The 21,163-nt window shown below is 26.4% G+C and overlaps 3 protein-coding genes across 3 annotated transcripts; 1 reads left to right on the top strand and 2 right to left on the bottom strand.

Moving 5' to 3' along the window:
• Positions 1-2,234: 2,234 nt before the first annotated feature.
• Papss (3'-phosphoadenosine 5'-phosphosulfate synthase) lies at positions 2,235-5,888 on the top strand. Its single transcript, XM_017900938.1, has 6 exons — positions 2,235-2,281; positions 2,618-3,421; positions 3,532-3,966; positions 4,048-4,257; positions 5,322-5,604; positions 5,794-5,888. Exons 1-6 carry the CDS (start codon positions 2,237-2,239, stop codon positions 5,886-5,888), a joined length of 1,872 nt encoding a protein of 623 aa, XP_017756427.1. The 5' UTR covers positions 2,235-2,236.
• Positions 5,889-7,620: 1,732 nt separating this feature from the next.
• Positions 7,621-11,987, bottom strand: LOC108548154 (uncharacterized). The gene is made up of 2 exons (XM_017900968.1): positions 7,986-11,987; positions 7,621-7,914 (listed from the first exon to the last, which is right to left on the bottom strand). Exons 1-2 carry the CDS (start codon positions 11,985-11,987, stop codon positions 7,621-7,623), a joined length of 4,296 nt encoding a protein of 1,431 aa, XP_017756457.1.
• Positions 11,988-17,582: 5,595 nt separating this feature from the next.
• Positions 17,583-20,791, bottom strand: Inos (Inositol-3-phosphate synthase). Its single transcript, XM_017900937.1, is given in 8 exon segments — positions 17,583-17,689; positions 17,692-17,949; positions 18,036-18,144; positions 18,221-18,378; positions 18,477-18,735; positions 18,860-19,127; positions 19,224-19,396; positions 20,544-20,791. Coding segments are annotated over 8 exon segments (1,449 nt in total). The 5' UTR covers positions 20,661-20,791.
• Between the last annotated feature and the right edge of the window lie 372 nt (positions 20,792-21,163).

The following is a 21,163-nucleotide window of genomic DNA, read 5'->3' as shown; positions in this document are numbered from 1 at the left end:
GTAATACAAAAACATATGAACCTTTTTATGTACACGGAATATTGAAATTGTTAGGATTTTGTCTGGGAAACGCCTCAGATCTAAAATCGTACATTTTAAAAAAATTGTTTATCAAGTTGCTTGAATTAAATTTTAGTATTTTGTTGGGTTCCCTCGATTACGTTCTACCTCGTGTATTCAATTTACCATCGATCTTACTAATTTTTCAGTAAAAGTGGGTTAAATTTTCAAATCATTTTTATTTTTAATGGTATGTTTCCGAATTCTAATTTCTAGTTCATGCGAAATGTGTTCTATAATATTCAAATCAAGTGATTACGGAGGCGTATTTATTACTTTGGTGCAATTTTAAAGCCACATCCTAGCTACATACGACGCATGTTTAAGATCATTTTCGCTATAAAATTTAAAGCGGTCTAAAATTCCTAATTTTTCAGCGCTGCTCTTTAAATTATTTTTCAAAATATTCACATAATCGTATTCATTCATATTGCCTTCGATAAATGTTAAACTACCCATTCCAGCAGCAGACATATAATCCCAAACCATCACTGATTGGTTTCCATAATTCACGGTACTGTTTAAATTTTTTATTTTAAACTCTTCATAAGGTCATCGCCACACCGTAATTTTACCATTTGAATGAGAGATATTAAATTTATTTTTATCTGTAAAGATCTCTTTCCAAAAAATAAAATCTTTGTTCAAATAATCTCTTGCGAAATGTAATCTTTTTTTCTATTTTTCTCATTCACAAACGGTTTATTCCGAGCCATAAAAATTTTATTTTCTTAACACTCTTGTTATTGTTTCCGGATTTACACTTTTTCCTAAATATGTTTCAACTTGGTTAGTGCCCCAAGTTTAGGGGCACTTTTCACACTATCCATCTTTATCATACGCATTCAACTTTTTGTTTTTGGAGCTTTTCTTGACTTATTACTTATTCTATTTTCGCTTTCATATCGTTTTACAATATACTAGACAGTACTGATATTTCTGTTAATAATTTTCGCAATTTCACGATAATTTTTACCATCTTTAGTTAATCGCTCTTCTACCGTGGATTGCTTCATTTTTCTTGCTTTTCTATTTTAATTTCGATTTCTGACTTCATGATGCGAGTTTACTGCTTGCTAACTAGCTAAACAATATAATCTTTCATATGTTTCATGATTTTTCTTTCTTTCCAGGAGTTCGCGAAAAAAATAATGAAAACATCATTAGTGTACGATTTTAGCTGTGAGGCGTTTTTCAATCGAAAACCTAGTAACTTTATTTTCTTTAATCCTTAGGAAAGTTCATTTATTTTTATATTACTACATAATAAATATAGATACATTTGCATTATATACTCATCAAATTCGTTTATTCAAATTATTCTTAAACATTTTTATGAGATGAAACGTTTTCTGATACATGGTGTACGATTTTGGCTGTGACTCATTGTATATCTTATGGTTTTCGATGTATAACTCATAACATGGCGGTGATATCTACGCCTTCGTTGGCGAATTTCAATAATAGTGGGCAGCGTGGTCAGGCGAAGACTCCACGATTTCCCTTCTCCTCACATTTTGCCGATCCTTCTCAACGCTCTCACGCTTATTGCTGCCTGCCTGTCTGACTTTGGCAGCTTGCAGCGAAGTGAGAAAAAATAACGGGTGTTCTTTTGTACTGCAGTATGCGGCAGATATATTTTACTTAAGAATACTAATTCTGTAAGAGACACCCGTTACTTTTCCCCACTACGGCTCAGGCAGTAGAACTGCACGCTCACTGTGAGAGTAGAGAAAGCGAAGGAGAGTCTAGGCCGGCAAAATGTGAGGAGAAGGGGAAGTGTGGAGTCTCCGTCTGACCACGTAGTGAATAGTAGTAGAGCGAAAAGTAGGAGATTACTTCGTTCGACGACGATTACGGGGATGTGAAACGTGCGGGCCGCTCCTCTGTAGTTTCTTTTCCCGGCAACCCTGACCGCTAGAGCGTGTTTCATAGCACAACTGTATGCCGCTGTCAGGGCATATTTCTTATTGCAATTTTAAATATTTGCTATTAATGACAACTATTCGAAAACGTATCGTTATTATAATACAAACAGAATTTGTTTTTTGACGTTTAAAAGATAATTATTTATATTTTAAATATTTAATATCGTAAAATTTTAGTTTATTCAATCAATTGCCACGTATATATAAATACATACATAAATATACAAAGCCAAAGATATAATACAATTATGTCAAACGAAACCATTGAAATTCCAAATAAACGTATGATGACGGTATGTATAATATTTTACAAACAATAATATTGAAGTATTTAATTTTTATACTATTAGCACTTTTATAAAGAAATAAATATATGCGACATATAATATCTAAAATTTGTATATTATTCATATTTATTTTGATGTATAAATATTAGAATACCTAAATTTTTATTTTTTTCAAATTTATTGATTATTATTGATATCGTTTTTTATGTTAAAAGTTTTATTTCATTAATAAAAGTATTTGAATATGAATAAAGATATTCAAATATTATGTAAATAAGAATTTAAAATTTATGTCATATTTTTTTTTTAATTTTATGTGCTATAAATTATTTTTTTTATTAGACTTGTACTAATGTATCGGAGCAAGCACATCATATATCAAGAGCAAAACGTGGACAAGCAATAGGAAGTGTAAGAGGCTTCCGAGGATGCACAGTTTGGTTAACTGGACTTTCTGGTGCAGGAAAGACTTCCATAGCTTTTCAAGTTGAAGCTATTTTAGTTAATCATGGAATTGCTGCTTATGGACTTGATGGCGATAATGTAAGAAGTGGTTTAAACTGCAACCTTGGTTTCAGCAAAGAAGATAGAAAAGAAAATATAAGAAGGGTTGCAGAAGTAGCTAAATTATTTGCTGATAGTGGGCAAATTTGTTTATGTAGTTTTGTATCACCATTTGAAGAAGATAGACAAATGGCAAGACAAATTCATAAAATGTCAGATCTTCCATTTTTTGAAATCTTTGTTGATACACCTCTTAATGTATGTGAAGCTAGGGATACAAAAGGATTATATAAGAAGGCACGTCAGGGTGCAATTAAAGGTTTTACAGGAATAGATCAAATGTACGAAAGACCAATAAATCCTGATTTAGTAGTAACCACTGTAAACTGTACCCCAGAAGAATCAGCTGCAACTGTTATTGATCTTCTGGAGAAACAGTGTATTATACCAATTCTTCAAAAACCCTCAATATCAATAAAGGAGTTGTTCATTCCAGAGTCGCGAATATCTTCTGCCAAAACAGAAGCAGCTACACTTCAAAGCTTAGAAATTAGTGAAATAGATGTACAATGGCTTCAAGTTTTAGCAGAAGGTTGGGCTGCACCTCTTACTGGCTTTATGAGAGAGCATCAATATCTCCAGGTATATACAATATATTGACATAAAATAGAAAGTAGTAATATAAAAATACCGTTAAAAACTGAACTGTCATTACTAGAAACATACACTATCTAAAAAAAAAATATTTTTAGACTCAGCATTTAAAATGTCTCCTTGATGGTGACAAGGAAATTAATCAATCTGTTCCCATAGTCCTTGCATTACATACAGAAGATAAGGAACGTTTGAATGGACTTTCAGCTTTTACATTGAAATACAAAAACCAAGCCCTTGCAATATTACGTAGGCCTGAATTTTATTTTCACAGAAAAGAAGAAAGATGTGGTTGGCAATTTGGTACTAACAATTTAGGCCACCCATATGTAAAGATAATTCATGAATCGGGAGATTGGTTAGTAGGTGGTGATGTAGAAGTTATTCAAAGAATTAGATGGCATGATGGTTTAGATAAATATAGACTTATGCCAAACGAAATTATAACAAAATGTAAAAAAATGAAAGCTGATGCTGTATTTGCATTTCAACTTAGAAATCCTATACATAATGGTCACGCACTATTGATGCAAGTATGTTAATACATTAATTTATTTGCAACAAATTTATATAAAATCTTTGTACGTAAATATATAATATTTTGGTACTTATAGGATACTAAAAAACGTTTATTAGAAGAAAGAGGGTTTAAAAATCCTGTTCTACTGTTACATCCTTTAGGTGGTTGGACAAAAGATGATGATGTACCATTACATACAAGAATTTTACAACATGAGACTGTACTTAGTGAAGGAAATTTAGATGCTACTTCTACACTATTAGCAATTTTTCCAAGTCCAATGATGTATGCTGGGCCTGTTGAGGTAAAATTTAATTATAAATGTATGTTCAGTTGTTACATAACTATAATGAAAATAAGGTGCTACAGGCACATATAAAGCCCCAACTTCTTTTTACATTTCCTTTACAATTTTTTCTTACATTTTTTTTTTATATTTTTTTCTTTACTTGAATTTTATAGATACTGTTCAAATTAGTGATCTTATATTTATAAACATAATTACCATTGATTTTGTGATAAATGCTATTATATTTATATAATGTACTTTTATATATTTTTAAATATATCAGATGAAATTTAAATTTTATATAATTACAAAATAAATCTGAGATCTAAATCTGGTAACTGGAATAGCCATGGTACATGTTTATCTTTAGTTTATCTTAAGGAAAATTAATTGCTTAGGAATACAATTGTTTTTCATTATATTAAATAATATAACTATAAATAATAAATAGAATTAAGAGAAATTTATAATAAATTTTTTAGTTCATAAGTTTTTAATATAATATTTTTCATTATTTCACATTTATAATAATGAAGATAGATTTAACATTTAGCCCACCAAACGCGGAAATCTCCCGATTTCGAAGTCGCTACGTTTCTCCTAACAATGCGTTAACTTGCATTTTGATTATTATTTCTCTTTTGCTAACTCGTTAGTCTTTTGTTCTATTTCTGTGCAGAAATATTTGCTTCTATTCATTCCATTACAAAAATGTTTATTTATGTAATTTAATGTAGTATTATTAATTAATTACTAATAATACTAATATAGTATTATTAGCATCAAATATAATTAATCAGTTAAAATCAACTTTATGTATGCTTTATTTCTTTTAATTAGTGAATATTAGTATGCGTAACTTGCGAAAAATGCGCGATGGAAAGCATACAGTTGGCTGTGGCATGTATGGTTAATTAAATGTTAAAGAGAATGTGATACTTTTGATACCGAATGAGTTATTAAAGATAATTAAAAAATTCGTCCATTACTTCTAGGAATTATATGATTATATGCCAGTACATAATGACATATCAGAATGTTAATGTTTTTAATTTCACACTTAGTTTATTTATCATTAGGTACAGTGGCATGCAAAAGCTAGAATGAATGCTGGTGCTAACTTTTATATTGTTGGAAGAGACCCTGCTGGCATACCACATCCTAACAGAAGTGCCACACCTGATGGAAATCTTTATGATCCTACTCATGGAGCTCGTGTTCTCACAATGGCTCGAGGTTTACAATCACTAGAAATCATACCATTTAAAGTTGCAGCTTATGATAAAAAATATAAAAAGATGTCTTTCTTTGATGAAAATCGGAAAGAAGATTTCGAATTTATATCAGGAACAAAAATGCGATGTATGTATGATATAATATTATATAATATAGTAATATGATATAATACAATATAATATAATGTACATATGTATAATACAATATTTTTATAGAATGTACAGCTTTCATTTAAAATTAATAATAAAATAAAAATTTTATTTGTAAAAAAAAATTACAATTTAATCTTCATAACATTTGTAATGTTTGTTATAGGTTTAGCAAAAGCAGATGAAAATCCACCTGATGGTTTTATGTCTCCTAAAGCATGGTTTATTCTTGCACAATACTATAAGAATCTAGGAAAATAAAAATTACTATAAAAATTATAAAAAATTATTAAACACTTGAAATGAAGTATTCATACAATATAATTAATATTTCAAATGTTGGAAGAAAATAAGTAAAAAGAAATATTAAAAACTAATATAATATTAATATTATTATACATTTGTATATTTGTACATTGTTCTTGTATAGCACAGTAACTTCAGTATTTATCTTCTTTAGATACGTTAATATCTATTTACATTTATTCTTAACGTGATATATACGTTAATTTTATTTTATATAAATACAGAATTTAATTGTATTTTCCATACAAATTTTATAAAAATATATGTATTATAAATATATGATTTATTATTGCACCTATTTAAAAGAAATGTATATAATCCTATTAAAATAAGATGTATAATTTAAATGTAAATTTAGAAAATGTTTATGTATAATAAAAATATATAAATACTTGCAAGTATTTTATGTACAAAAATATTTGACAATTAAATTTTTTTATTGCCACAGTAAAATACAGGTGTAATTTACAAACAGAAGTTTAATAGCATAAGAAAATAAATAAAAGTTAAAATTGAGAAAAAAACTAAAATGTATGAATACATAACTTATTGCAATATGTAATAAATAAAAAATATCCTTGTTACAAAAAATTGAAATGATTATGCAATGTATTACAAATGACCTTAATGAATTCTTCAATGAAATGTATACAAACAGTATAGTTATATATAAATATAATAAATTTTACAGCAATTTTACAACATAAAAAAACAATATTTTTATTAGTAAAAATGATTTTTCTTAGATATGAAGAAATAGAAAGCAAAACAATTATTTATATTCAAGTTATATCTGAATTAACACTTGAGCATCCATTGCATAATGTATAAAATACTATAATATAATTTTTGTTTTAAGCATACAAAGTCATATTGAAAATATGTAGTATATGAACATATATTACATGTGAGAAAAATATTTCTATATAAAGTTATGCAGAAAAATCAATGAAAAAACTAAAGATATTCAACAACATTTCCTTAATTCACTATAATTTATAACTATAAAATGCATGATTTCTTTAATGAATAATGACATTGCTGGTTCTTTAACAAATTAATAAATGAAGAATACTTATAAAACAATATTAACAATAAATAGATAACAATATTAATAACCAGAATCCAAGACAATAAATGAATATGAATCATAAGTAATTTATAAAATAGGCATATGGTTATGAACAATGTCAATTTTATTAGTCTTGAAATTTTGTATTTGCATTATCAAATAAAATACTTGTTCATCTTTTATAGATTTGTACAAAATACTTTATATATCATACTACAGATACTTTTATTTATTATTTATAGTTGAACGAAAATTCTGTATTGAAAAGCATTATGAAGATAAAATTTGTTATATCAATCTTTTTACAATCTTAAACTGATTTTAATAAGTATTTTCACACAGTAAATTAATCTTACAAAACTGCTATTTTGATAGCAGATTACTATTCTGACCTTTGGATACATAATTAATATTTTAACATAATGATACTTATATATACTAAAAGAAAATATACATTTTAGAATATGTTGAAATTGGGTCTACAGGAATGTGATTTAGCCCCTACTTACTTATATCAAATAAACAACTTTTTTAAATGTATAATTACCACAATAAAACTTTAAAAATTATTTCTTTATACAAAGTATATCGCAAATATAAAATGCGAAATTCAATTCAATTATTATACATAATAGATGCAGTAGCTAAATTGACCTCTGTATTTGCATCAGTTAAATCAGGTAAAGATAACATTACTGGAATCACTTGTATTTTTCCTGAATCATCCTCTTGTTGCAAGTGAACTACAGCACCTGATTGTAATATTTCATTTGTCATCATTTCATCTGCCATAATTTCTGTAGGTTCAATATTATCTGCAGTCACTTCTTCTGTGTAAACTGTTGTATCTTCCATATTCATTATAACCTCCGCTGCATCTGAAGCCTCTCTGGATGTTTCTTCATATTCCTGTTAAAATGTAAATAAAATAAGAACCTAACTTAATAAGAAATAATATCATATTATAAAATATTGTTTACCTGTTCATATACTTGTTCATATTCCTCTGCTATTTCTTGTTCTTCAAATTTAACTATCTGTTCTTCTTCAAATTTAACTATCTGTTCTTCTTCAAATTTAACTATCTGTTCTTCCTCAAATTGTTGATCTGTTTGTTCTTGATATTCATTTTCAGGAATTTGAGGTTCCGTATTAGTTAATCCTTCTTGTTCATGCTCAGAGCAAGAAGAATCTTCTTGTACTTTAGCTTTAATATTTCGACCAAGTACTATTCTTTTAAATCCAGATCCTCCCAAACTCTCATGTCGCCTTTCATGTTTATTCTTATCACCTAAGTATTTAAAACGTTGCCTACACACACTACAAGAATATGGTCGTTCATTTGTATGAGTTCTTTCATGACATACAAGAGCACTAACTTGTTTACATCTCCAAGGACAATATCTACATTGTAAAGGTCTTTCATCGCTATGCCTATTTTGATGATGCTTAATCAATTGTATTTTAGTTTTTAAATTAAATCCACAAATTTCACAAGTGTATGGTCTTTCTTCAGAATGAGATATCATATGAGTTTTTAATCTGAGTTGATTTACAAACCTCTTTGGACAATGTGGACATGGTAAAGTTCCTTCTAATCTATTATGCGTAACCATCATATGATGTCTTAATCTTACTTCAGAAGTAAATGTTAATTCACAATCTAAACATTTCATAGGATCTTTTTCCATATGTGTGTTTTTAATATGCGTTCTCAAAATCATTTCTGTTTTGAATGTCTTATTGCAATGATAACACGATGCCCTCTTCTTTTCTGGTGGTCCATCTATATCTTCCTTGACTACACCAGGAAGTGATTCATTGTGTATATGAGACATATGCCATTCTAATGATCTAGTTGAAATCATTGATCTGTTACATATATGACACGTATATTGTCTACCATCCTTGTGAACTCGATTTCTATGTATAACAAGTGTTGAGTGATTTGGAAATTTTTCACCACATACTTGACAAGAACATTCTTTTAATCCTCTACTATCAGTTTTCTCATGTACTCTCATATGTAATCTTAAACCATCTCGTCTATTAAATCCAACACCACAAGTATCACATCGATATTGACGTTGATCTTCATGAATTCTGACATGTTGTTTTAGAGTTGAACTATTTTTAAACATTTTGTCACAGTGTGGACATTGAATAGTATATGCTTTATGTGTATGCATATGTTTAGATAGACTATAAAATGGTACTAATTTGTGGCAAACTGGACATTCTCTTTTATTACCTACAGGTTGATGTTTACGTATTCTATGATGTCTAAGACTTGCAGGATTTTTAAAATCAGCTCCGCAGTCCTCACACAAATAGGCCCTTAGTGTTGTATGCACAGATTTCAAATGAAAACTAAGTTTTTGTTTAAATGCAAACTTCTTAGGACACTTCGGACATTGATATATTTTCTCCCAACTCATATGTTGTGTTTTTACATGTTGATCTAATGTTCCTTGATGTTTAAACTTTTCACCACATACATCACATAATTGTCCATACATACTGTCACAATGTTTTTGTTCATGCTGACGTTTTTTACCTTTTGAGTCTAACATCATGTCACAATATTTACATAATAATTTTTTTATACAAATCACATTATGATTTCGTTTTGCTTTATTTGTTGGAAATTCTTCCATACAATCTTCACAAAAATGCATAATTTTATAATCATGCATTTTCAAATGTTCTTCAAGGACTTCTTTAGAAGCAAATGTTTCTGGACAATAATCACATTCTAAATAATGTTCCTCTGGAATATAGTCTGCTGGTTGACTTTCATCTATTAAGTCAGGTAAATTGTTTTTAAGCACTGCATTATTTCTATCTTCATAAAGAGAAATAATGTCCTCATCTTTTAATCTTGTAATTACAATTTTACGTTGTTTTAAATAATCTTGGAAGTCTTGCAAGTTCTTTTCTTTTTCTCCTAAAATTCTTGCTAATTTTTCAATATTTCCTTCTGTATAAGATTCATCCAATTCTTTTTGAAGAGACTCTTTCTTCTTTTTTGCTTCTTCCCATTTTAATTTAAGTTTTGCTAAACGCGATAAATATTCTTCAGTATTTACATATGCTTTTTCATTAATGAATTTTTCCTTAATTGGTTCTACAATTTCTGAAATGTCATTCTCAATTTTAATATTTGCATTACATTCATTATCATCTTTATCAAAGTGTATCTTTACAACAGGATCATTTCCTATATGTGCAAAAGATCTTTGATTATCTTGAAATTCATTACGTTTAAAATAACATGCTTGAGGTTCTTCAAATTTTAAAGGAAGTGAAATATTAGCATGTCCACCTAACACTTTTTCTCGCTTTTTTTTATATTCTTCTATTTGTTCTTCTATAATCTGTTCTCTTATTTCCGATTTTTTCGTTCGTTCTGGAAATAAATCTTTTTCTTTTGTAACTAATGTTTCATACCGTTTTAGCACCTTATCCATTGGTTTGATGTCAAAATTCTTTTTTGCTGTGGACCTATCATCTTTTTTCTCCAATGGTTTATCCATTTTTTTAACTTTTACTAACAATATTTCATTTGGTTTAGATCCCTTTACAGTAACATACATGATCCCATCTTCTTGGTTGCTGTTAATATTTAAAGAATTGTTTACATCTAATTTTTGTACTTTTAAGTCTTTATGACTTCCATTTTTATCAGGAATATTAGACTGACAAATATTTTCATCAGTTTCTTCTGTAAATTCTTTTTTAGTTTGTAATAACAACCTGCGTTTTAATATGTTTGGTTGTTTTGAACATTCTTTTGTACTTTCAGTATTACCTATAATTTCAGAATTAATGAAGCTGTGTGATTCAGTGGACTGATTATTAGTTTCTGTATCCTCTATTTTAATATATGTTCTTAAACACGTATCATAATTATATGTTGTCTGATTAAAATCTGTATTTTTATTATCTGAAACTATATTATTTTCTGAAACAAAAATTGATTGTGGATATTGTTTCATATTTTCTTTCTGTTGAATATATCGTCTTTTTGCATTTGGCATTTCTACTTCATCATCAGATTCTGCAACATCAGAACTGTCAGGTTGAAAAGGAGGATCATCTGGATCAAATTCTTCTATAGATTCATTATCATCACTGTTTTGTAAAACCATTGAATCTTCAAAAATTTCAAGTTCAGCCTTATTTCCTGACTCTTCAGGATCTATTTTTTCAACATTTTTTAAAGGTTTTTGATCATCTTTTAATGAAAAAATTGCAGATATTTTTGGTACAGAAGCCTGTTCATTGTTTTCTTTACTTGTAGAGGGATTTATTACATTACACTCAACAATGTCCTCTATTTGCTTTTCAGAACTTTTTATATTCTGCAACTTATTTAGTTCTATATTTCTTGTCAATGTATCAGTCAGAGTTATATGAATAGATTTTAGTTTAACTTCGGCTTTCTTAATTTGCATAAAAAATTTATAACTCATTTTTAAGTCACAAATACAGTCCATACACATTTGAGTTGATAAACTATCATATGGATTTATTTCTTCCAAATGTTTAATTTGTTGACTTAATCTCATTTGATTACCTTTTTCACTAAAAATATCAACTAATGGAAGTTTTAAACCAGCACAAGTCCTACAATACTTTTTTAATTCTTGCTTTGTTTGCTCCAATATTGATAACTTTTTTTGTGCATATATTTTATTGTGTAAAGAAATTTTAGTTAATTCATTTAAACTATTTGCATCATGAGTTAATAATTTTACACGTGGTGTTATTTTTTTTAATTCATTAATATCTTTAATCTGTCCAAATATTTCTTTGTTTGATATTAATCCAGATTTGTTTGATTTACATATTGTTTTAACATCATTATCATATACATTTTGAATATTACTACCAGTATGTTTAATATTATCTAACTTTACTTCACTATAATTATGATCCTTGTTTTTAACTTCAGTGTGCTGCATCTTTGATCTAATCATTTAAAGTTTTCCCATTGTATTTTAAATGTGTACTTATGAAATTTTTATGACCTAAACAAAAAATAAAAAATTAATTAAATTAAATATATACATTTATACAAATTTATACAAGTTAATAAAGAAAAATATATTTAATATACCTGATTTTCATGTAAAAATAAAAATGAATCCTTTTTAATACTACTTGTGCATGTTGTGTTTATGAGACTTCTTATTTCTTTTTTAATTTTATATGAAACTGTTACATATAGCACATCCCATTATTATAAGTTTGTTGATTTATAAAAAATTAGTAAAAATTAGTTTAACTAACTAATGTATATTGTCGTTACTTGTAGAATGCCGTCGTTATCGATATTTTCAAACTCTTGAAGTTCACGTTTTTTCTTGCAAAATTAAAAGTATCTTTAATTCCCTCTTTCAAAAAAGATTGGGTTTTTTTACTATTACCATAAGACAAATATAAAATTATCTTTTCATAGTTACAGGTATTCATTTTTCATTCAAAATTGAGGTTAAGTGAATATAATCATAAGGAGTACGTACTCCTATATTTAAACATAACGCAAACGTGATCGCTTTGTGTTATATCAATTTTTAAATTCGTTAATTTTACCTTACAATACTAGTTATCTGGAAGAGTAATAACGTTATTCAAAAGTTTTTCCAAACTTTGGCTAATATAATTTCTTCGTAATGATATCCAGATGGCGCAACTTAATGGCGCCTGTGGCGTATGTTATTTTCATCCTACGCAACGGACATTCTACAGTTCCGAAATTCATGACTAGTTTTCAATAACCATAGAATATTTTCGTATACATTACTCTAGAACATATAACAAAAATCTGTCATAGATTACGATCCGCAGATATAAATTTTGTGAACAGAAACGACTAATCAACGTACACTTTGAAATGAATATTTATGCCACGTTTAACTATCATGTTGTGAAATTCCTTGAAGCTATGACGTTGCTTGTGTTTGTAATGGCCGCAGTTATATCTTTCGTATCAAAAATATAAAACATGAAAAATTGAATTTAATAACTCACACTTATGCAATAAATTAATATCACACTTATCAGATATATCATATCAATTTAATTCGTTTCAGTGATAATATTTTTATTATGTATAAATAGTGTATTGTACATTTGCTTATTTACAAAATCACGAACATTTTCAGTAAACAAAATTTCAAAAATTTTAATTTTTCTTTTCTTGGAAGTAAGACATTTCTGATATAAACTTATGATAAATAACTATTTATTATATAATTATAAAATTATACTTATATATTTAAAAAATTTGTCCACTTATTTTCCATTTATCATAGAAAATATTGCATTTAACATAATTTTTGTAGTATTGTCATACAATAATGTCTTATTGAAAAAATAATCATGAATCAAAACGAAATAAAAACTTAAAAGAAAAATAATTCTACATACTTGAATTTCTTTTACATTAAGTTATTTATTATTTTGCATATTAATTTCCCATTAATTTACAGAAAGAATAAACTGACTATTTAAAACCTATTAAAATTTTCTTATTTTAATGTCAAATAATAAAAATCTTGAAAATTTATTGTAAACATTAATAATAAAATTTTAATCTAAATCTGTAATTTTTAGTTTAATTTATTTTTAAGTAGAAAATAGATTTTAAACATGTATTTCATACTAGAGAATCATAAAAATTGTAATTTCTAGAAAAATACGAATTTTACTATATATCAAATAAATTGGTATTCACTTTATTTCCACTACAATTTATTTTTTATAATTTTATAATATATATTTTATTTGAATATAGTGCTGAATATAAATATGCACATAGATCATATTTCCTGGAAAAGTATGTACTATGTAAATTTATGAAACATATTATTTTGTATTTAATATTCTTATAAGTTTTGGGTATAAAATTTAAATATATTATAATTTTCTTTTTTCATTCAGTGTTTAACATTACATCAATCACTGTGTGTGTTTGTACAAGTGTGTGTACAAGTCAAATTTATAGTCTGTTGTACAGTTGTCTGTTTTAGATAATGTACTAGGTTTTGAATTGTTTTAGTTTCTTTCAAGATGTCTTTCCTTAAGGTATTTTCTATACTGTATGATAATATGTTTAACTGTCAGGAAGGGTGTTACATGATTCATAAGTTGGTGGTTCTTTTCTGTTATGGAGATATCGCTGGGTAATCTTTATATGACCCAATATAATCCTTGAGATTACAACCTCATTGTGTCTTTGAAGGATATGATATGCTTTTCTTGAAAAGGTTGTCTTTTGTTATAATTAGTTGAAAGGATGACTTTTCCTATATATTATTCCATTCTTCTTCAATTTTCTTTTTCAGGTTATGAGTTAGAATATCTAGTGACAAGTTGTTTAACTGATTAGAGGATGGTTACTTTTCTGGCCGTTTTGTCGGTTCTTAGATTATCATCAATGCTAACATGGGAAGGAACCCTGACTATTGTTTCTTAAGTTTGCTTCTATATAAGGTTTCTAACATTCTTGGATGACAGGGTCATTAGTCCAATAGTTTTGAATCATTGCAATGATGTTTATGGAATTGCAGAAAATGGTAAGATTCTTGTTCCAATTGGTAGCTGTATTTTCGAGACATGTTTTAATGAGTTACGTTCACAGAAAGGGATTGATGTATTTGGATGCTATTTGACTTTTTAGATCGATTGACTACTAATGCTTGCATAGTCTGAACGGATTTAGGTTTTTGAACTGTCTGTGTATAGTTTGATATGGGTTGATAATTTGTTTTGTGATTCTTGGAATAGGCTATTTAGAATGGCTGGATTGGACTTCCTTTTCTTGTGCTTTAGTGGTGAAGTATTGGATATGATTTTTGTGATGGTTCAGGGAGTGTTCTTTTTGTTGTTTTATGAATTTCTATATTAAGTTCTTTTAGATACCAGTCTATACTACAGTAAAATGGAAATGATGTTCCTCTTTTTCATCATTTATGATAAATAAGCAATTGTATAATAAAAATAAATAATGAGTACAATATAAATTGTTGTCAACGAAATATAAGTATTAAAATACATATAAATTTAATGTTTGGATGTAATTCTAAATACAATGTTTACATGATTTTCCTATATAGTAGAGTTGTAAAACTCAACTTAATATTTATGTTTCATAATAAATTCATCAAACTAGAAAGGAAACACACATATATAGATTGGAAAATCTAAGAAATTACAATTTCGAGAAGAAAAATTTTAATATAAAAAAGATCTTTCATTTCATGATATCTAATAGAATAAATATAAGTTGTTTTACTATAAGGAATATAATTCAATAACTTTTTTAACAAATAAAATATAACAAATCCTTGACGAAGTAGCTGTTCAAGAAAGTTAATAAACGAATTAAAATAAAATTTTAAAATAATGGAAAAAAGTCCTAAAGTTATCTTTTCAGAAATAGTAGTATAAATGAAAAATAATGTAAATGTACATCCTATAACTATAACTATTCGAAAAATGTCTGCAACTACAAAATATAATTTAAGGAAAAGTAAACAAGAGGAAAAATATATATTTGCATAAATATACTTATATATATGAAAATTTTTCTAATTCTATCTAATGAAAGTATATTAAATATTTTTCAATTTGACCATAAAATAAAAATATAGCTAAAACATAGTAGCAAATTAAATCTGAATAAACTTTAAAACTTAAAACATATCACATAGGTTGTTAGGTATTTATAGTTTCCTGGTCTAAATTATATCATACATACATATTTGGAATGAATTAGGTAGAAAAGTAAGAATGTTATATTCTAATAAAATAGCAATTAAAAGATGCATTTTTTAATTTTTACAATTTTTGTAATTTTATTTTTAAAATTTTGTAAGGAAATCAGATCTGTGCCAATACTTTTGTACATTGTTACATATGTTATGTAGTTTTATGTACTGTTTTAGATTTAACTAAAAATAAAAAGTTGCTTATACTTATATTCTTATATATAATTAAAGAGATATTTATTTATTTGAAATGTATGATGTTCTGCTACATCAATATTCTACTAGCTTTTATGAATAATATATATTTAGTATATAGAGTATATAAATATGTGTGAATATATAGAAAGTATATAAACATGAAAAATATTTTACTAAATTTTATCAAAATATATTTTGCATATATTGTTTGTCGCATTTTACTCTACAGTATAACGAATATATTCCATCAAATAATTTGATATAAATTTAAAAAAGCTGTATAAGCAATGTCCTAACTAATTAATTGAATTTACATGTAACACTGGTACCTTTGTGAATGGATTGAGTATATTTATTTACTATAAGTATAAATATTTAAAAAATCTTTCTTATGCACCTATAATAAAATAAATAAATTCATTATTTGTTATTATATTATGTCATATACCATATCTGAAACAGGTGATAAATAATGCATATATATATATTGTATACAATATATATAATACAATTATATGCATTTTAAGAAAATGTGATTGTTAATCAATATTGCAAAAATGATCAGGAAGGTAATATAATAAAGTAAATACAAAAAATATATAAAAATTAAAAATAATATTTAAAATCAAAATAAAGGAAGACTAAGTAAGTCTGTAACTAGATTCATTAAGCCTTTCAATTGTACTAGTTCTTAGGAATCATTTTGTTAATTCTTTTAATTTTAAACATTTTTTTAATATTTAGAAAATATAATGAATCAAACAGTTCTTTATTTGAAATGCATGTATTAATCATGTGTGATGCAATTTCAATTTCTTTTAAACATTAGGAAAATATTTAATAACATATAACTGATAGAACTGATATCAAAGCCATGTATGAATCTAGCTCACATGAAATATGTTATCTAAAATCCGTAATGTTGATATATAAGTCTTGGAATATTAAAATACTGCTTTTGAATGAATTAAATTAAAATAAGTAAATTATAAGTGTATATTTCATTCATAATCATTTATTTTTAAATGCATTGTAATATATAAACAGATTATTAAATGTATTATTAATATTGTTTTCATTTATAAATGATATAATATATACCTAGAAACAATAAGGGTATTTTTAAAGCGAAGAATCCTATCAACATCATTTCATTCCTTTACATATTTTGTCACTTCAAAATCACAATCTTTTAGATACTGAGATCGGAAACATTAAACTATGTTAAACAAAACATATAAGGAACTATACCGTAAGTTATAGGAATTTTTTAGATGAAATTGTATTAAGTTTTGAATATAAAATTAGACTTTATCTTCATTAAAAAATAACTTGTTCATTCCTTAAAACAATTTGCTGGTACTTGTCATTATTTAACATTAATAGATACACAAATTTATATGCAATGACATAAATTTCGTAACATAAATGAATGACAGAAGTGTTTCCCAAACATTAACAAATTTCATTTTATGAATAATACAGATTCTACAACATTTAATTTTTCAGTGATTTTTTAAATTATTCTTCAATAATACTGTTTGTTTCATTTTTTGCAAACAATACCCTTACTTTGAAATATATAATACCTTTTCTTTAAATTCATACTTGATTTTTGAAATCAACTTTGTGCTCAAGTAACATATTATTTTCAGGAGGCAATGCTAGACATGCTCTTAAGATATTTTCAATTGCAGCTCGTTGTCTAAATATGGCATTCCTCGTGGCACTAATGGTGCTTTGCAAAGGTAAGACAATATAGAGAGTACACTGTGAAATCCAGTAAACTCATCTTTTGAATCAGCCAATTTGAAAGTAATACGTGAACAAATCTCTGCTAAAAGGACCAAATCCAAAATAATTGGACTAGCCAACAACGAATCTTCACATGTATTATGTATCACGATCGTATTGTGTCCTCCAAGTAATATTTCTGATGTGTATTCATCCATTGCTCGTTTGCTATCACCTAATAAAGAGTGGATAGTAGTTCAGTGTTCTCAAAATAATAGTAAATAATACAATCTTTGAGAAATTATATTTTTTAACACATACCAACATATGGAACATATTTAATAACGACACAATGATCTGGCTTTTCTCCAGGTTGATAAAGAATTTTATTTGATTGTACCATATCATCTACCACATTGCTTTTGGAAATCTGAAAATAAAATTGTTTTCTTATGTTAGTACTATAAATACATATTACATAGATTATCTTCTTTTTTATAATTTACCTCTTTTGATCGAAATTGTTGAGGAGCAGATAGATTATATCCATCATTGTTTCCAAGGTGGTTGTAACTAACAATTGACACTGGTTTAATACCAGCTGAGACTAAAAAATCTACAAGTACAGACTTTAATTTTGTTTGTCCAGATTTGAAGTCATCACCTATATAATATTAACACTAATATTACTACTATTTGAAATAAGAGTAATAATAATAAAATCTTTATTTGAAATACAAAATAATATTATATATATTCTACCTACTCCTTCTAATGCAGCTGCAATAGCAAACATTGTACTTGGACTAATTTCTGTATGACCTTCTTTAATGGCATTTAATAAATTTTCTGCTGTATCATTAACACCTGAAATTATCTGTGAAAACCGCTCAGTATTAGCAGTCCATAATACAATAACTTGATCCAATTTCTTTGTAGTTTTAAATTCTACAATGTCTTTTCTAATTTGTTCCAATTGTTCAGATTTTGTACCAGAAATAATATTATTTGCTCTTTTCTCCTGAAAATTAAAAAATATAATATAAATTTTTTTCTACAACTTAAGTAAATGTCAATAAGAATTTAACAATATGTATATAAATAAAAAAAGAATTCTGGAGGATTTAATTGAAAATATTACTTACCTGATTAGAAGCAATAAAGTCAGGATAATATATACTTTTTCTTGGTTTCATGTGCATCATGTGTGGTACTAATTGCTTTTGTAAATTAATATCCAAAACTTTTGCACGCTGCATTGCATCAGCTAAATTCATATTTGAAATATCCCAGCCATCAATTTCAATATCATCTGGATTTACCATTGGAAGCATCCAAGACATGGGAACATATATATCTTCTTTATTTCCTTTACCTAATCTGACAGTAGATGCTTGAACTAAGGAACCATACCTAAAATTTAAACAAAAGTTTTATATAAATACATCATTTCTTTTAAGAAAATAATTTTATAAATTCAATGTATTATTATCAAATGATAATAACTACCAATTTGTTTTTTGAATGCCATCCTTTGTTTCCCATGTCAATTTAAGTTTGTTCGCTAATAATGCTGCAGTGATAGTAGTACCATTATTTCCACCCCATCCTACTAACATTAATCCAAGTTTTGGAACTTTCAGTTGTGTTCTAATTAATAGCTTTGTTGATACAGGTGTTACCTATTACAATAAATACATGTTTATATTCTGTAATATATTACTTTCAGGTATTTAAAATAAATAATATTACACATAGTAATTGTTAATATTTGTATCCAAGGTTTTTTCTGCTAGTACACAGTGGTGTACAATACAGGAATCTTTTATTTTTATTTCAAAAATTGAAAAATTCATTTCCAAAATTAAAATCATAGCGTTTGAGCAGCTGTTCATTTTTTTATTATATTTGTTCCTTTCCCCTAAAAAAGAATTTTTAAATACAAAATTTGTAAATTGAGTATTTATACAATTTGTCTAAAAAAACCTTCCAACCTTAAATGTATTGGTCAAATTAAATATCAGCGCCTTTTTCCTAATAAAAAAATTGATATATAAGCATATTTACAGTTTATCTAATAATTTAATACTTGTCTATAATTTCTACATAAATTACAATTCATGCGTAAAATTTATTTAATTAATAAATGTAAAACAAATTTCAGGATTAGGAAAATATTTAGAATTGGCAATAATAAAATTCTTTTTAAATTATGTATTATTATTTTTATACGTAATTAAATTTTTAAGTACATAATATTTTGTATTTACGTATAATAATTATAACTTGTAAACACAAAAAAGATCGATAATATCATTAAGAGCGGGTATATTTAAAATTTTTTCGTTCTTTTTACTTAAATGTAAATACTTCGCAATTCTTACTTAATGTATAGATATATTTTTAAATTAATTAATCTTTTTAATCATTTCATGTTCTAATATAATATTATATTATATACTATTTAATAATAAAACTTCTAGAAATGAATTTTCGTAGTAAAATCATTTTATGTAAAATACACTTTCCTACAAAAAAAAAGAACAAGCCCGAAGTCAATATTATTTGAACATATATTTTCTAAATATAATTTTTTTGTTCAAATTATAATATTAAAAAATATTTTAATTATATTTTAATTATAACGTATTCAATTTAGTAATAACCCGCTAAATATTACTGATTAGATATACTACTCTAAAAAATATAGCAAATCATTTTTCTTTTCGTAATATTTTGATTTAATATATGATAACTATGATAATAAAAAGCAACATTTTATTTGAAAAAAAGAATTAATAGAAAACATGGATATTTTAGGATGCTTACCGTATAGTTTATATCGTCGTCTTCTGAAACGTTCGTTGTTTGGTACTCGTACTGTGCTTCAATATAATCTTCCGTATATTTCACCTTCGGTGATTGAACGCGAATTTTTAAAGCCATTTTTAGTGATTAAATTCTTACACAGATGGTAATAATTTAGCTTTGCGAATAATTTTTTCACAAAAAGTCTGCTGCCACAAGAATATTGGGTTCAAGGATTATAGATTAAATTCCGAGTAACTATAGTAGAACTATAGTTCAGGTTTAATGTTAAAAGGTATATAAAAAGTATATGAAAGATATTTAATTGTTTTTATAAATCAACATATATATATATATATATGTATATATGTGTCTGTGTATGTGCGTGTGTATTCAAAATATAGGAAAAAGGTAAAAATTTGTGGCTAATATGAATGTAAATAACACTTGAAGCTAAATATCTAAAACCTAAAATGTCGAGTTCGTAGCTGAAACGTAAATGTCGGGAAGATACGCAGCATGCGCTTTAAAAGAAACGGCACGACAGCCCCCCTACCGCCCTTGTTTAACGGGAACCTATTATATTTGGTTACTACTTGGTTTTTATCACGTTAACTGATCAAACGTAAACATGCCTCGTT

This window comes from Eufriesea mexicana, unplaced genomic scaffold, assembly GCF_001483705.2.
Source record: "Eufriesea mexicana isolate 0111107269 unplaced genomic scaffold, ASM148370v2 scaffold1387, whole genome shotgun sequence".
In the NCBI taxonomy this organism is placed as follows: domain Eukaryota; kingdom Metazoa; phylum Arthropoda; class Insecta; order Hymenoptera; family Apidae; genus Eufriesea; species Eufriesea mexicana.
Note: the sequence above shows the minus strand (reverse complement) of the source record. Positions and strands in the feature narration are given on the sequence as shown.

What these genes read in the sequence shown, in the direction of transcription:
- LOC108548154 (XM_017900968.1), bottom strand. Translation starts at nt 11,987, where the DNA reads ATGATTAGATCAAAGATGCAGCACACTGAAGTTAAAAACAAGGATCAT. An exon ending in ATGAACAAGTATATGAACAG is followed by an intron (nt 7,915 to 7,985) that starts GTAAACAATATT and finishes ACATTTTAACAG; the next exon opens with GAATATGAAGAAACATCCAG.
- Papss (XM_017900938.1), top strand. Translation starts at nt 2,237, where the DNA reads ATGTCAAACGAAACCATTGAAATTCCAAATAAACGTATGATGACG. An exon ending in GAGAGCATCAATATCTCCAG is followed by an intron (nt 3,422 to 3,531) that starts GTATATACAATA and finishes AAATATTTTTAG; the next exon opens with ACTCAGCATTTAAAATGTCT. An exon ending in TGTATGCTGGGCCTGTTGAG is followed by an intron (nt 4,258 to 5,321) that starts GTAAAATTTAAT and finishes ATTTATCATTAG; the next exon opens with GTACAGTGGCATGCAAAAGC.